This window comes from Chenopodium album, chromosome 15, assembly GCF_948465745.1.
Source record: "Chenopodium album chromosome 15, dcCheAlbu1.1, whole genome shotgun sequence".
NCBI lineage: Eukaryota > Viridiplantae > Streptophyta > Magnoliopsida > Caryophyllales > Amaranthaceae > Chenopodium > Chenopodium album.
In genome coordinates, this window is record NC_137848.1 from 5,563,784 (window position 1) to 5,582,148 (window position 18,365).

General features: G+C 36.1%; 3 protein-coding genes across 3 annotated transcripts; 1 reads left to right on the forward strand and 2 right to left on the reverse strand.

Annotated features, from left to right (window-relative positions):
- Positions 1-491: 491 nt before the first annotated feature.
- LOC145581710 (rust resistance kinase Lr10-like) lies at positions 492-10,543 on the reverse strand. The gene is made up of 3 exons (XM_081638737.1): positions 10,270-10,543; positions 2,393-2,667; positions 492-1,575 (listed from the first exon to the last, which is right to left on the reverse strand). Exons 1-3 carry the CDS (start codon positions 10,325-10,327, stop codon positions 595-597), a joined length of 1,314 nt encoding a protein of 437 aa, XP_081494863.1. The 5' UTR covers positions 10,328-10,543; the 3' UTR covers positions 492-594.
- Positions 10,544-11,058: 515 nt separating this feature from the next.
- Positions 11,059-12,155, forward strand: LOC145580660 (uncharacterized). The gene is made up of 3 exons (XM_081637788.1): positions 11,059-11,133; positions 11,571-11,644; positions 11,726-12,155. Exons 1-3 carry the CDS (start codon positions 11,059-11,061, stop codon positions 12,153-12,155), a joined length of 579 nt encoding a protein of 192 aa, XP_081493914.1.
- Positions 12,156-14,550: 2,395 nt separating this feature from the next.
- On the reverse strand, positions 14,551-15,319 carry LOC145580662 (uncharacterized). Its single transcript, XM_081637789.1, has 4 exons — positions 15,218-15,319; positions 14,883-15,135; positions 14,731-14,825; positions 14,551-14,646 (listed from the first exon to the last, which is right to left on the reverse strand). The coding sequence occupies exons 1-4, from the start codon at positions 15,317-15,319 to the stop codon at positions 14,551-14,553; spliced, it is 546 nt and encodes a 181-aa protein (XP_081493915.1).
- Positions 15,320-18,365: the final 3,046 nt, after the last annotated feature.

Here is an 18,365-nt window from a genome sequence, read left to right on the forward strand (position 1 = left end):
AATTTTGCATCTTTAATTAAAGAAAGTTATAAATAGAAGTAAGAATGATCACTGCCTGTTCGGCCATTCTCAATCGGATTATCAGTTGAAAGTGAGTGAGACGATAGATACATTGTACACACGTTTTAAGTACAAAAATAAATTTACTTACCTATTATTCAGTATACTTTCTTCGTTCTTATTTTTTAGTCGCAACATGTGTCCTAATTAGCTTGCAATTTCAAATTGCAAAGGAAAGAAAATATTAGATGAGCTGAGGTAACATAAACAGAAAAATTAATTAAATAACTAACTTAGGGCATGTTCTCTTCTCTTCAGTTCAGTTCAGCTCCAATAAGTTCAGTTCAGTTCAGTTCTTAATTTCCTTCTCTCATAAAATATTCAGTTCAGTTCAGTTCATCTTTAATAAGTACGGTTAAGTTAAGTTAAGTAAAGTTAAGTTCAATAAATCAGAACAGACCCTTAAACACCACCTAAAGAAGAGGATGATATGCTAGGGGTACTATACCTATTTTATTTTTTTTATTGTGCATATGTTCTCAATCATACCTATTGACTTACATAAAATTAGACATGCTTAAACAATGATAACAATCAATAAGTATTGGCTATTTGAATCTCCAATTTGCTGCTCTCAGATTTGATTAATGGAGAAGTGCTTTTAGTTGATGATGAATTACTATCACCTTCACTAATTAACCCGAAATTATCCTGCAAATGAGCAAATGGATTTGGTGGTGGATCAATAGAAATCCCTCCTTCCAACATCTTTACAACAGAACTCATCATAGGTCTTGCATTTGGCAAGTATTGTACGCACCAAAGAGCCACCTTCACCATTCTCTCTGCCTTCTCCTTATCGTCCTCTTCGATACCTACAAGCGACAACATCTCTGCTAACTCTCCCTTGTCGAACCTCTCATACGCCCACCTCGGTAGCCACTCTTGGCTAGTCCCACTAAGATTAGTGTCATGGTTTCTTCTTCTCCCTACAATCTCAAATAAAAGCATTCCAAAGCTGTAAACATCGCATTTGTGAGAGACCGGGTAGGGAGTCCATAACTCCGGAGCAGCGTACCCTGGAGTTCCTCGACAACCTGACATAACAACGTGTGTGTTATCTCGATTGCATAACATAGCTAGCCCAAAATCCGCCACCTTCGGATTTAACCTTGCATCTAATAGTACATTCCCGGGCTTAATGTCATAGTGAATGATTCTCTTTTGGCATTCTTCATGTAAATATGCTATACCTCTAGCCGTACCAATAGCAATGTCTTGCAACTTGTCCAATGCTACATACATAATGTTATTACTTTTTTGACGAAATAATAGATTATCAAGAGATCCTTGTTCCATATACTCGTAAACTAAGGCTTTCATTGTTGGATCAAAACAAAAACCATAAAGCCTTACGAGATTAATATGATATGTTCTACACATAGTGCTTACTTCTGCCATGAATTGTTCTTCAACTTTCTTACTTACATTCTCTTTCAATACTTTTACCGCGACATGAATCCCATTCGGAAACTCTCCTTTGTACACCACACCAAATCCACCGGACCCTAATTCCTGCTCAAAAAATCAATCGAATTGCATAATTAATTCATTCTTTTTTCCTATGTTTAGTGTCAAACGGGTTGTGCAATGGTTGATTAATCAAAATTTGTAGGTTTGTCGAAGTTCATGTACCATATTATAATGGACTTTCATGGGTATGGTCAGGCTAGGTGCTGCAATTTTAAGAAAATTTTAGTCTGGTTGAGTTGGTCATGCTCAACTTTTAGGTTTGGTTTATTTTGGTGGAAAAATATTTTCTTATTGTCAAATATATTTTCTTATAATCAAACAAACAAAGGAAACCCTTTTTACAATTTTATTTTTTATTGAAAAATTATTTTCTTTAAAAATGAATTTCCGAAAATATACCAATTGAAGTAATCTATTTACAACCCACCTTCTTAGCACACACTTTTATCAAATACTTCTGTGGCTTTCTTTTAAATGCAACCCACCTTCTTAGCATGCTCTTTGAGAAAGAGATTAATCCATTTTAGTGGATAAAATAATAATAAAAAAATAATTAATACACATATTTTCTAACCCTACCTTCTTCAATTTTAGTGCTCAAAGTAAATATTTTGATAAGCTCGCTCGTTTATTAATGTAATTTAATTAATTTCCAAAAAAAATATGTCAAGAAAGTACTTTGCAATTAAAGGAAATAGAGGAAGTACTTCAATTTCTTTGTTACTTGCATACGAGCCAAGTCGATTTTTGATCACTTTTTGATAATTGTATACGATTATAAGCCCAAATAAAACTATATATTAAGCTCACACAAGCTAAGGTAAGGTTGCCTAAGAGCTATATTATAGTGAGTACGTACCTTAGTAAAGTTTCGGGTGCACTGAGTAAGCTCGGTCGCTGAAAATCGAGTAGGCTGCTCTCGTGCTATGTCACCAAGGAATCGCTCCATGGTTGCGTAAGTAATGTTTGCTTCATGATTAAAATTGTAATTCTGTTGTTGTTTGCTAGAGTTGTTACGTCCAACGGTCAATTGAGCTTGTGCATATTTTGGGAGTGCATCCCCTGTCCTCTTTATGCAGTAGATTATTGCAATCACTATTGCTATAGAAGCAATCGAACTCACAACGACCGAAGCTGCGATAATGTATGCAATGGACCATCTTTGTTAACAAAATACTTTGTATGTAGCACTCTGTAAGTCACGTAATATAGTGCCTAAACATTTCCATTTCTAGGTCGAACTTACAAAACGTTAACCACAAATTCTCTTTGACATTTATATGTTTATTTAAGAATTAAGAAATGTTTAATTTAGGCTTCTTTAACATTGTTTTTTCGTTTTTCGTTTTCTATTTTTTTTTTTTTAAAAAAACAAAAAAACCTAAACCAGGAAACAAGAAAAAGGTGTCTTTACTTTTCTATTATCAGTTTTCAAAATTATCATGATTTTAATAAGTTTGATTAACTTTTTATTCATTATAGGACATATATTATATTATTTTGAAAATAAAAAAACCAAAAAAAGAAAACCACAGCAATGCCAAAGCTACTCTTAATTTTATATAATATCAACTTTTATAATTCGTTATTGCATGATGGTAAAAGACATCTTCAAAACCAAGTAAAGTGAAATGTACACAATCATATTATGGGACAAAACGAGCATAATACCATCCCAACATATGAAAATTCTACAATGTCATTCTTTAAAAAGACACCACAATTTGCTTATGTGGCGAAATTTAATTGACTCTTTTCAAGTATTTTGATTTTATTTTGAGTTACTTTAATGTCTTGTCAAAAAAATAAATGTATGGTAAAATTGTATTTATATTATGTATTATTTTTAACTTAAAGTGGACCATTTTGCCCCCCTCCTCCCCTCTCCTCACTCTCACCCAGCCATCACTTCTGAATTCTCCATTAAAGGTGGCTTATGAGCTTTCATCCATTCAGCACATAATCATCCTAATACAGTAATACATCATACACAATTCCCAAAATATCACAACAATCAATATGACAAAATTAACACATAACAACAAAAATTATTCCCGCATTTCAATTCGTTTATATGATTGAAATATGGACTCTAGAAAGTAGAAATCTTTAAATAACAAAAGCAAATAATGTTCTTTGAAATTCTTGCTCCCATTGAACCATTTGTAACAATTAGAGGTAGTGAAGCTAAGTAGGGGTGCGAAATGCGGAGGAGTTTTTTTATGGTGGCTGAAAAACGCCCAAAATTTTCGATACCCTAAGGTGGAAACTCCTAGATATTTCGTAACCTACAGGTGAGAACGAAAAATCTAGCGTTTTCACCAGCGGGTTACGATATATTTGGGAGTTTCTTTTTTTTTAAAAAAAAAAACAACTTTCGAAGCCTGTGATGGTGGTTATGGTGGTCCTGTCGTTCTGGTGGCTGTTGGTGTTAGTGGTGGTGGTTGATGAGGAGATAGTGAGGGGGATGGGGTTAGTGGTTGGTGTGGAGATGGTGGTGCTTCAATGGTGGAGTTAGTGGAGAAAGGCATCTGCTTCATTGAAGGAAAAAGCTCATAAGTCCACTTTAATGGAGGATGCTTCAATGGATGAGAAAGCTCATAAGCTTGCTTCAATGGAGGAGAAAGATCATAAGGCGCTTTCAAGTTTCAATGGAGAGAATTCAGAGCTGCAATGAAATTGAGAGTGAAAACGAGAAGGATAAAACGGTCTGATCAAATTAAAATGCGGGCATTAGTATGTAAAATGAGGGCGACGTTTAGCGTTCCACTTATAAATCATGAAAATTTATTTTTATAGTCTAATTAATTTTCAAAATTATACTTATGACTAAAAATCATAAAATTAAAATTAGGGTAGGGTGCACTTTCACGATCATTTCCCGGTAGCATTCCGACGATTTTCAGGAGTACTTCGATAAGGCAAAGGGTTCATGGCAGCGTCAACGTTTTCTGGTGGTTCAGGGTGCATTTTCCACGCAAAATTCAAGTAGAATTCTCGATTCTTTTGTGCAGTTTTAGGGCGTTTTCAGGCTGTCTTTTTTATGCAATTTCAGGGCGGATTTCAGGTCGTCTTCTCTATTCTTTGGTGCAGTTTCTGGGTGCCGTATTGAGTGCGTTTTTCTGGCAATATTCAGGCTGTTTTCTAGCGAATTTCAGGCTGTTTTGTGGCGACTTTCAGCCGGATGTAGGCAGGGTTCAGGCGGCTTGTATTGGTCAGTTTTCAAGCAACCGAAAATGAATTCAGGCGAAGCAAAATTGGGTCAGCTTTTGGTGTGGTTTTCTCGTTACTTTTATGCAGTTTTTGGTGTAGTTTTAAGACTGTTTTGGGAAGGGTTCAGGCTGTCTTTCTTGGTCAATTTGTTGATTATTTACCTGCAACTTTAGGGTGTTTTTCGATCAGGTGACTATTATTTAGTAGGGTTTCTTCTTTTCCAGCAACAATCCTAAGAATGTTGATGAATGATGAACAATGAACAATGATGATTTTTTTATTTTATAAATTTTAATTATAATTTAATTTTCAAAAATGGTTTTAATAAGATAAAAATAGATTTTAAAAAGCTACAATTACGTATTCTTTAAAAAAAATACATGTATTTACAATTATACATACATGTATAGTATATTTAGGCTTTTAAAAATAAATTAAAAATGAACCAATCATAAAATGGCACATCATCATGTTATGGTGTCAGTTTTTGAAAAATGACACAACAGAAACATCCTACTACATACTTTTTTTTTTTTTTTTTTTTTTTTTAATGTTCCTCAATAAATCAATCAATCAAAGCCTTAATCTATCCAATAAGTAAGGTCGACTATATGAACCAAATTTGATTATTCCATGTAGTCGTTGACAAAAATCTTCCTCCTCCATGCAATGCCTCATCCATCCTCATGCAAATCCATGTAGTTCATATCCTTCCTAACTCCTTCTAACCAAGTCATTTTTTTTATCTCCCTCTCCCTTGTTTAATCCCTCCATGGTCCCACTCTTCCACTTTTTGTACGGTGCACCCCTAGGTCTCTATCTTACATGCCCAAACCAACACATCCGATTTTTCCTTAGTTTGTCTGCATGCCTGCGAATAACCTTATTGATTCTGATTATATCTCTTAGAGTGTTCCCGCACATCCACCTTACACATGTACATTTTCGTAACCTCCATCTTTTTAATGTGTTCCTTCTTATTAGAATCCCAACATTCCGTACCATAGAGCAATACTAGTCTTATGGCAGTCTTGTAGAATTTTTCCTTCAATTGTAAGGGATTCTTCGGTCACATAACACTCTCGTGGCAGCTCTCCACTTAAGCCACCCCAACTTAATCTTGTGGGCCACTTCTTGATTAATGTCACCATTTTTCTGGATGATCGACCCAAGATATTTAAACAATCACTCATGGTACGGTTAAGTCCTTTCCATCCAAACTCACAACATCATTGCTTGTCCCCCCTCTAAGTACTAAAGCGGCATACCAAAAATTCAGTCTTACTCCGACTTAGCTTTAATCCTCTAGATTCCAATCTTTTCCTCTATTGCTCCAACTTGACATTAACCTCATCTTTAGTTTCATCCACAAAAACGATATCATCCGCAAACAACATACACCATGGAACTTCATTTTGATTTGCTCTAGTTACTTCATCTGGAACCATTGCAAAAAGAAAAGGGCTTAATGCAGTTCCTTGATGCAATCCAGGCTAATTGTAATAAGAAAATCTTTTTTCAACCCACCATGTACATTTCCTCATATTAATTGACACATCCCGATACATATCCTTAACCAAGTCCACGTACCTTCGTGGGATACCATTCTTCATCAACATTCCGCACCAAAGTACCTCTCTTGGCACCTTGTCATATGCCTTCTCTAAATCAATAAAGACCATATGAAGATCCTTCTTCTTTACCCTATAAAACCCCATCATTTGTCTTATCAATCGGATTGCTACAAAAGTAGATCTTCTAGGCATATGACCAAATTGGTTATCCAGAATACTTGTACATGCCCTCAAACTATGTTCAATCACTCTTTCCTACAACTTCATAGTGTGGCTCATAAGCTTAATCCCTCGATAGTTAATTAGAATAATCTTTAGCGTCTCTTTTGTTTTTATAGACTGGGACCAAGGTGCTCTTCCTCCAATCTTGCGGAATCCTTGTAGCCCTCCATATCTTGTTATAGAGGTCTTTACCCAATCAATATCAATCTTACCCATTTTACCCAAACATCTCTACACCTCTATCGGTTTACCATCAGAGCCAACCACCTTCTTAGGCTTCTTCATATTCTTAAATGAAATCTCCACCTTTAATCTCCTAATCCTCTACACATACTCCGTGTTGATTTCTTTATTTATCTCTCACAGAGGTATCTCCTATCACAACTCCATTACTTCCATTAAACAATTCATCGAAGTACCCCCCTTTCATCTATCCTTGATGTCCTCATATTGTACTAGAACAATTTGGTCCATATCTTTAACATACTTTACCATTCCAATACCCTTCCTTGCATCTTGTCTTTTCTTCGCCATTTTATAAATGATTTTTTCTCTCTCCTTAGCTGGATTCAAAATTTTCATAAACCTCCTAATAAGCCTTTTTTTCACTTGGCGAACAACAACCTTTTCCTTACTCTTAGCCTCCTTATACGCTACAAAGGTTTCGTCCCTTCTACATTTTTCCAACCCTTGATAGCATTCCCTTCTTTTTGCTTAATTATTACTTTTACATCTTTATTCTTCCATGAAGTAAATCTCTAAATAGAAATTCTCCCCCTTGATTCTCCTATGATCAGTTTGGCCACTCTCAAGAAACAATTCTTCATTCGTAATTAAGTCTTGTCTGGATCTGCCTCTCCATCCTAATTCACTTCCTTTTGGTTATCTTTTTTGTAAAAACCTTAGCGTTTGCATCCCTTAGAATCTACCATCATCTTATCCTTGGCTCCTCTTGTTTTCCTTTTTGCTTTGCCTTCTAGTTATAACCCAAAAACGGTGTTGGGTGATCAGACTCTCTCTTGGGATGACCTTGCAGTTTAAGTAACTTTGTCTATCCTTTCTCTTGGTGAGCAGGAAGTTTATTTGTGTTGCATTTTCTCCACTCCGAAAAGTTGTCAGTTGTGAATCCCGTTTCTTAAACCACGTATTAGCCAAAATTAAATCATATGATTAGACAAAATTCTTAATAGCCTCACCACCTGCGTCCCTTTGTCCATACCTAAAGCCTTCATGAACACTCTCGAAGCCATCTTGGCTTACCCCAACATGCCCATTGAATATTGTAATTAAATAATACTTTGTACAATCTTTTAGAAAGTTTCGTGTTATTCATTTTAGACAAATGTAAAGTTAAACAAGGATATATATATATATATATATATATATATATATATATATATATATATATATATATATATATATATATATATATATATATATATATATATATATATATATATATATATATATATATATATATATATATATATATATATATATATATTATAATGAAGGAGTATAATACCATCTACACACCAATTTCTTATTCTGCTCTATAAATATTAAAAGATAGGAGACACAAGCACATTACGTGAGCAATATAAGAAATCTATATGGATCAATTTTATTTGTTTTTCCTGAAATATTATCTACATTATTCTAATAAAAAAAATATTAATGGGTTTAAAATTGATAAATGAAGTCATGCAGGCTAATAGTAGGATGTGACTTCCCTACAAATAAAAAACTTACTCGTAAAAGGATGGTAGTTTTTTTTTATTATTTTTTTTTATTTTGAATATGGTAGTTATTTATTTATTTCTTTGTTTTTAAAAATGCTAGTTTTTTTTTCCTAAAGAAATTAAAGATTAGGGGTATTTCCTTATTTGATACTTCATTAAAGAATGCATTACAAAATCACGTGCAAATTAAATTAGGGCATGTTCTCTTCAGTTCAATTCAGTTCAGCTCTAATCAGTTTAGTTCAGTTCAATTCAGTTCAGTTCAGTTCAGTTCAGCTCCAATCAGTTCAGTTCAGCTCATTTCAGTAAATCAGAACAGACCCTTAGTGTTATTGATAAATATATTTATTAATACTTTCTCTACTAGGTTCTTATACATTTAAAAATATTACTCAGTTGAAAGAATTAAATGGGGTCCTATTTCTAAAAATAATACGGAGTACTTATAAGTTGTTAGTGATCAAATTTCTCTAAAAAAAATCAATAAAAGAAATGTGGGTAAATTAAAATAGAACAAAGGGAGTATTTAGAACATATGAAGAATAATACTTCGTAATACTCCGTACTTTCCATACACATTTATTAACAATAATGAGAAAATACAATTTGATCTCTGAACACAAATCCTTATCTATAAGCAAATTCAAGTTTATCAGAATGAGAAACAAGTTTTGCTTATCAAGGGGTTTTGATGTACTTTCATCTGAAAATGTAAGGGCAATCTTTCAAAAAAAAAAAAGAAAATGTAAGGGCAAAACTGACATTTTCTATAAACGTGAATTTGAGGACGTTATTGAACATTTTCTCTGTCTTCTGGTTATTCTGAACATTTTCTCTCTTCTTCTTTAATTTTCTCTCTCTTGTTCTTTCAGAAAGAAAAAAAAATTCTCTCTCTTGTAAAGCTGAACATTGTTCTCCTCTATCACAAAATTAAGATCGGAGCACTCACCATTGAAGGTGGGCAATTAAATTTCACTAGATTTGGGCAGGAAGATGTAACCCTTTCCTCTAAGGGTTAACCATACCCTTTTTTTCACCTTTTTCAATTAGGGTTTTCGTTTTCGCCGAAATTGTGGTGGTGACATGGTGTTCACGAGCAAGAAAGCAAGAAGAAGGTGGAGGATGAAGAAGATGGAGGAATGAAGGATGAAGAAATGGAGTAGGAAGAAGCAAAGGACAAAAAATAATGAAAAAAATACCAATCTAAAGCCTTACTTAATTCATAGTTGATCTAAAATACCAATTTGAAGGTGGAGCAATCTGGTGGAGCAATTCGAAGGTTTTAGTGCTTCCTTTTTTTTTTTCCTTAATTTTGTAACTTGATGGTCTTCTAGAGTTAACGCCCTCGTTAACTTGGCGTTAATTGTGGTCCATAAGTGCCACCTACCAACTGAGCTATTTTTTTAAGCCATTTCACGGAAAACAAAGCAAAATATTTACTGAATTGCCATTTGATCAATAAATTTCGTTTATCATTTTGATCAAGCGGGGCTCCCTTTTTATCTATGGCTAGTTACACCGTATGACCAATCATCATGGGGTTACTTTGTTACTGTAATAGAATAACTTGGTTAATGTTACATGGGTTACTTTGTTAGGGTTAATGGGGTTACTCGGTGAGTATTATAAAGGTTACTCAATTAGTGTTATAGAGTTATTTTGTTCTTTTACAAGCGGTCCCACGGTGTGGCTAGCCGCACATAGCCACATAAGACAGGCTGATTTCTGAGAAGATAAACTATTTAGTTTATCACTCTATATTTATTTTTTTGGTAATAAATTATGAACTTTTTCCTTAAAAACAGGGTCTGTGGTGATAATAACGATTGGATAAAATTGTTTATTTACTTACCATGATGACATATGATAAACAATAATTGTCTATTACATAAATTAACCTCGACTTCCTCGGATCTAGAACAATAATGAAATGTAATTCAAATTAAACAAAATATTGCAAAGTGAAGTTGAAGTTGAATTTTTACCGATAAGTGCGGAGCTAATGGAACCAGCTGGGTCACTCTGACTCCCATCAGAGCTCATTGCTTCTCCTAGTCTTGTTCTAACTCGGCTTTGCAAGATGATAATACGTAACTTTGTTTTGATAACGGAAGCTCAACAATATAATTTGCAAGATGAGTTGAAAATTGATTGTAATTCAACAATAAAACAGATAAGATTAGTCTTATTTATATACTTAGTTTGAAGTATATAGTATGTTTGAGTCTACGGTTTTGTTGACTTGACAAAACCATTACATATTCTTCGCAGTTTAAAATTTAAATGAATCAAACAGCCACGTCATACGCGTCTTCTTGATTTTAATTTGACTAGTTTGAGTTGATAGGAAAAGAGAGACACCGTACACTGCTCAATCAGCTACCACACAAATCAACTCTAGGAAAATGTGTTTCCAAATTCTAATTTGACGCAGGTCGTTTTGAGGCTTTTTTTTTTTTTTTTTTTTTTTTTTTTTTTTTTTTTTTTTTTTTTTTTCTATTGCTATTTGCCACAATAAAATTACTCAAGGTATAGTATTAAAAGACTTTTATGCCCCTCGTAATTTTGAAAGTAACATAACAATCCAACCATTACTAACTACTAACTTTGTCCTACCTTGACCACACTCAAGCCTTAGCTCCACCTTGACCATCAGCTCCACCACCCATACCACCACTCGCCTTGACTGTCCACCACCACGACTCCACCTTAACAACAAACTTGACCGATTCCACTACGGTTGACCACTAATATTGTAATTTTCGTCCAATAAAATGAGTCGACGACGGTATGCGTTCATATCGGAGGCACTTGGTGGGGACGATAAACCTTCGACGCCGTCGACACAGGTATATGTCGGACTTTTTTTTATCAATTTCCGTTGTACCCGGTTGCATGCTATATGCGACTACACCATGGTATAGTCGCATGTGATACGCGACTACACCATGGTATAGTCGCATGTGATACGCGACTGCACCATGGTATAGTCGCATGTAACTTGCGACTACACCATAGCATGCGACCGGGTACCGTTTAATTTTTTTTAAGCAAACCGTTTAATTTATATTAATTAATTTTTAATAATTATTAAAAATAAAAAAATACACTTAATTTAATTAGTAAAATTTATGGCTTAAAAAAAATTAGTAAATTTACAGGCTTAAAAAAAATAATAAATTTGCCAAAAAAAAACAAAATAATTTTATTTTTGTTTTCAAAGGAATTTAATTTAATTTGTAGTTAAATTTAATTTAAATTAACTTTGTATTTTTCTTTCTAATAGGATCCTATTGAAGAATTTGGCGGTGATGGGGTAAATTATTACCCACATTTTCAGACCGATCGATTATTTCCAACGTACCAAAAATTGTCACGATGGGCGAAAGACATTGCACTAACACTCAAGTGTTAACTTGTGATTTCTTACAACCATAACAGATGGTTGTATGTGAGATGCAATCGTGGTGCAAGAGATAGAGGGAAAAATAGAGATCTTAGTGTTGCGCAACGACCGAACATAAAAACTCAACATTGCGGTTGCAAGTTTTTGATCAAAGGTTATAAAGTTTCTGATGATGAAGGATGGCAGATTGTCTTGGGTCCCGATGCATATGGAAAACACAACCATGAGCTAATTGTCTATGAAGAAAGCAATCGACAAATGAGCAAGCTTAGTCCGGGTGCGAAGCAACTTGTTTGTGACCTGACTGATGCAAAAGTAAAGCCACAAAATATCTTAGGGGTTGTGCGGAATCAATTTTCTAATGATCATCCCAATCGTAGACATATTTACAACTTTATGGATCGGTTGAGACTTGAAAAAGTTGATGGTCGAGCTGTTGTTACATATTTCCTTGAAGTTATCTAGTCGCAGTACACACATTAGAGCTTGGTTGACCCGGATACGAATGTTTTAACCCATGTATTTATGGCACATCCTATGTCGCTAGCGCTCTTACGCACGTATCCATGGGTCATTGGCATTGATTCAACTTACAAGACAAACAAATACAAAATGTCTTTTTTGGAGCTCGTTGGTGTTACTCCTTGTAACATGAATTTCTTGATCGGGTATGCTTTTATGAAGGATGAGAGCGTTGTGAGCTATGCATGGGTGATAGATAAGTTGAAGTTGCTGGTTGGTAGTGATGTATCGCCTACGGCTATTATAACCGATTATGAGTTGGGTTTGATGTCGCCTAGTCGGGAAATATTTCCCGACACTGCTCATTTACTATGCACATGGCATATTAACAAGGATGTACAGCATAGAGTTGGGAAAATAACGAATAATAAAGACCAAGGCAAAATTTTCAGGTTGACAAGGTGGAATCCAATTCTCAATGCCACCACATTGGATGATTATAATAGAGCGGTTTGGCAAATGGAGGAATCTTTTGTAGCATTTCCTGGTGTGATTTCTTATGTGAAGAACACTTGGTTAGACAATCATAAGGAGAAATTTGTGAAATTTTGGACCAATGGTGTGCTTCACTTCGGCAATGTCACCAATTGTAGAGTGAAAAGTGCACATTCATCTTTGAAGGGGTGGTTGGAAACTTCAACTAGTTCTCTCGATTCTGTATGGGCCAAGGTAAACAAGGCGATTGAAGATCAGGTCACACAGATTAAGCAAGCACTTGAACGCAATCGACGTAGTCATGGGCGGATATATGATGTTATGCCATTGCAACATCTTAATGGACGTACCTCCCACCAATGTATGTTGTTGTTGGTGAATGAGAAGAAAAGAATGAGAGAGTTAAGTCATAAGGTGAATGTTCGGTGTGGATGCGTTTATAAGACGACTCATCAGATTCCTTGTGCATGTGATATACGTCGTGCCATGGATTCAGGGACAAACTTATACTTAGAACAAGTGCACCCCTTTTATAGGACACTGGTGATTGGTAAGGATGGTTGTGTTCCAACTCCATTGGATGACCTTGGTCATCAGTCACAGGACAATCGATTTTTTGAGAGTCTTGTGCGTAAGGTCGCCAGAAGTGACCCGACAGTCATGTGTTCTGTATCTCGCCTAATAGATGAACATCTCCATTCCGATCAATTTGATGTTAATGAGCCGCTCAGGAACACGACTACTAGAGGGATACCACCACCAAATAGTACACGACGTAATCGTAGTGCATGGGAGTATACACGTGGAACTCGTGGGCGTCGTGGTGATGGTGGTCATAGTGGAGGTCGAGGTAAGTCTAGTTTATGTTTTGTATTTTCTGTTTGTTTTACTATACTTTGATATTCATTTGAACTACAAAAATAATAATTCATTATTAGTCAGGAGCAAGAGACATTTCAGATTTTTCGTACCTTTATGGGCTTCCAAATATCATCAAACCATTTGTAGAGGATTAGAACAATGTAATGGGTGACGGAAATTGTGGATTTCGATATGTTGCAGACTTTTTCTTAGGTAAGCCTTTGCATAAAGTAAGTGTCACATTATGTTCCAATGATTTTACTTAAAATTTTGTTGTTTAATTTTTTATTAGGTGGGCAAGACAATTGGATATAGGCTCGGTATCTAATTGTAAACGAGGTTAAGGCCAATTGACCAGAGTACATACATTTGTATCACGGAGGCTTGGATCAAGCAATTGATTGTATCACCTGGAACGGTGGACATTGTGGCGCGAACCATTACATGGACTTGCCTAATGATTTGTACCCAATTGCAAATTTTTGGAATTGTGCAGTTATGGTTTAGGGAGTTGGCCAACGAAGAGAGTTGTTTCCGTGTATGACATTGCTACCGTTGTGAGCCCCATCTACTGATGATCGATCTCAGATTGCCATTGCACACATTGGCCGCCATTATGTTCGACTTGATCTATCGCCAAACTATCCAGTACCTCCTATTGTTGATCCATGGTTTATGTATAGAGATTAAAGCGTGATTGGTTGGGAGCAACTAAACAAGAAAGGAGGGCACATTGGGATCAACTAATAGCAGCATCTAGTTCATCATCTTAGGAGGAGGATACATTGGAATTAACTTTAATCAGTTTCTTACATTTTTAATGTAGTTTATATGCTTAACGTGTAGAAATTGCTTATGTTATATGCTTATTTGTAGAAGTTGCTTACCAATTTAGGTAAAATAAATAAATAAAAACTAGCACATAAAATTATCTAAAAGTTATAGTTATATAGTCAAGTCCATCAATTACATAACAAATCTAAAACATAAAATAGTAGCAAATCGTCCAGTACAAAACATAAAGTGCATCAATAAAACATAATCATCCAGCGTACTCATCCCATTCTTTCAGCACTTCAGCAACATGTGGATTGCAATCGACGCAACCCTCAATGGTCCGAGCAATCTGTCCCATCCACTGCAAATGGCATATTAATAAGTACCAAAACTAGATATATTAGATAAATTAAAATTAAAGCAAAATAATATTAACTTACATAACTGGGAGTGTCCTATCAGGAATTGCAGGAAACACCGCATCCACTTCTGGAACAACAAAGATATGTGAAACGTAAGTAAACCAGTCAAAATAACCATCTACAACATCAGAGGAACATTAAGCACGCTGGAACTCTGCAAGAATCAACCGGAAACCTCTAGGATACAAGATCCAAGCATTCTCAACACTTGAGACATTCCACTTAACTTCATACAATTTCGAATCTGCAGGCCTGTACGCGAAATTTGGACGGTTGATAGGCATAGGAATTATTTGTACATAACCAAACTGGCGTAAGACACGATCGAGCTTGTACAGCTCAATGACATCTCGATAACGAAGCCATCCATTATATACAGTCCTAGGAGCATCTAAGGCTGGCTCTGGACCATAGGGTAGCCAAACGACCTGCAAGGAATGAAGTAAAAACATGAATAAAGTGGCATTAATTGTTGTTTAATGAAAACATGTAGAAAGTGTTATAATTTACCATGTTCAAATCAAACTCGTCTAACCGCTGACGAAAAGCTCTCAACAGAGCATCAAAAAAACCCTCCTTCTTGATACTCCAAGTAGAGGCACGGAGCCCCATGAGATGCACAAACTAACCGCTCCCTATGAGGTCGAAACGGTGGGAAATGCTCATATATCCAAGCTTGTAGTAATGTCAAACAACCAGCAATGCCTGAGCATATACCCCTGCTTGCAATCCCTAACTGGCGATATAAGTTCGCCAAAGTGGCAACTCCCATGCATAACTGAAATATCATCCACACCATGAATGAGCTCGAGGATGTCAGGTGGTCGTACCCTACTAGCACTCTTCTTGTCTACAAACAACGTAGAACTAAGAAATAGTAACATGTAACCCATAATTTGCTTTTCAGGACTATACTTTGAGCAAATGTTGATAATGGAATCAATGGAAATCGCACCACTATAATAGTGCGGTGTAGGAGGTGCCAAAAGTGTATCTCTATCCACTCCAAGCAACTACATAGCATGTATGCGCAACTCCTCAATAGTAGCCTGAGTAAAAACTATACGCCCATCCACTGGGATGCGCAAAATGTGCCAGACATCATGTAGTGTAATAGTCATCTCTCCAAAAGGGAAGTGAAATGTGTTAGTGTCAGGTTGCCACCGCTCCACAAATGCACAAATAAGAGGTATATTAAGGTGTCTAAACATACACTGAGGCAAGTGTGACAAGCCTGTACCCTCAACTACTGCAACCTGCTCGGGTGAAGCGTGGCAAACCATGACTGAAGCTGGTAACATGCCCTTTCCCTATTATGACACCTTAGAAAGTTTCTCTTCTTTCCATCTTATATCATACGAGCAACGTGGCCTTCGAAACTAGGAATAGCATTACCATCAAGTGGCCCACCGGGCATGTCCTCCTTCACTATCCAAGAATCATTATCAATTTGTCTTTGACGTTTAATAGTACGTCGTCTACTAGTGGTGCTACCAGTGTCAGAAGCGACAAACCTACCATCTCTAGCCCTTCTACCTACCACTACACCTGATATGTCATCATGCCCACCACTCTGATCAAAATTACCCTCAAAGTCCTCCATCTCCATCTCCATCTCCTCAGACTCGCTAGCTCGTCCGTGATCAAGCTCGTCATCAAAAGGAATAGATGCATCATCAGAAGCACCATGAACAACAGTCTTTCCCAATCGTGCAGCATCCCTTTCTCTCCTAATAGAGGCATCGATGTTTCGGGCTCGAGTGTGTCGCGGCCCCGAGCCAGTCAACATATCATTCACCGCAATTGATTTTCCACCATGTCGCTATTTAATATAATAATAAAATTTCAGATTATTATATTCATAATTCTAACAATAATTATTATTATTTCAATTATTATTACTAATAATTTTACTATTAAACAATATACTATTGAAATCATTTTTTTAAAACAACATAATCCTAAATATTTACAAATTAAAAATCAATGCCAAAACAAAATTTACTACTCCGTAATTAGTAACAATTATATTTTCAAATAACATAACAGTAATTACATATTAATAACAAAAATTAGATTTCCAACTAACTAACATTACATTTATTAATTATTATTCACTAGTTATTACTATTACTAAATAAAATTCAAATTCAAATTTTTTTTTAAAAAAATAAGATTACCATAATTCAGATTATATTACTAATGTAACCACGAATTCTAATTAATTTACTAATGCTAATTCGAAATTTAAAAAAAAATACAACCATTATTTGAAATTTAAATTCAAATTCAAAAAAAATTCAAAAAAAATTCAAAAAACAAAAAGCATAGTCGTATGCTATATGCAACTCCACCACGGTGGACATGCGACTACACCGTGGTGGAGTCGCATATAGCATGCGACTACACCGTGGTAGAGTCGCGTGCTATATGCGACTACACCGTGGCACAGTCGCATGTTATATGCGACTCCACCAGGGCGTAGTCGCATGCTATATGCGACTATGCCGCGGTATAACCGCATATAGCATGCGACTATACGAACAAAATGAAAATAAAAATAAAAAAAAAAACATACCGTCGTATTGGCCGACGATTTCCCCACGTTTCCCGGCAAATGAACCCCCTTACCATGACTCGATTCCATTGTCGTTAGCCTCTTCCTTTTTCCGGTTGATTTGGTATGATAGGTGGTTGATTTGGTGTGATAGATAGTGAGAAAATTGGATGATTCCGACGACCTTCGTGGTGTTTAGGGTGATGGTGGTGAAAGGGGAATGGTTGGTGAGAAAAATTGAATGAGGTCAAACATTGAATTTATAAGGGTGCATGGGTCATTTAATACCGCGGCATAAGTAATTCTATTATGGCATTTAGTAACCCCCTTTTTTCAATGTAATTTTGTCAAGTTGTAGTAGTACGGACTATAGAGTAAAGGTGAGGCCCGTGAGGGTGAGTTTATAGGGAGTCTAGAGACGAGAGTTCAGCAAAACTCTAGCAATATTGTTTGGAAAGACTACCAGTAGTATTGATTCTTGAATAAAGTTTGTTAAAAATAATCCCAACTTTCGTCGGTTTGCCCAATATAATCCTAACTTTGGATTATTTTTAAATAATTCAAACTTTGGGGGTTATTCATTTTAAACGGTCCCAACCGATCATCCAACCTGCTATATCAGGTTACGGGGACACGTGGCACTACATGATTGGCTGAAAATTAAAAAAAAAGGGAAAACCAAAAAAAAAGTGAAAAATTAAAATAAAATGGCCTACCTACGATAACCTCCCTATCACCACCGCCGGCGGCTTCCGTAGCCCCCAACCACAGTCGCCAACCCTCCTTCACGTCGGCGGTCCGGCGCCAACTCTCTGAACCTCCCTACGTCAAGCCGACGCTGGCGTTCCCTCCTCTACCTAACCTCCACCGCAAATAAAACCCCGAAACCCTTAAAATAACCCAGGCCCACCGCAAAACACCCCAATCGACCCTCCCCACCCTCGAAACCCTCGGTGCTAGGGTTCCGAGGGTGGGGGAGGGCCAATTGAGGGTTTTTCGCGGTGAAGTTAGGTTATTTTAAGGGTCTCGGGGTTTTGGTAAGGAGTTTAGCAGTGGTGGTTTAGGTGGTTCAGGGTTAGGGGGAGGGGGAAGTGTCGGAGA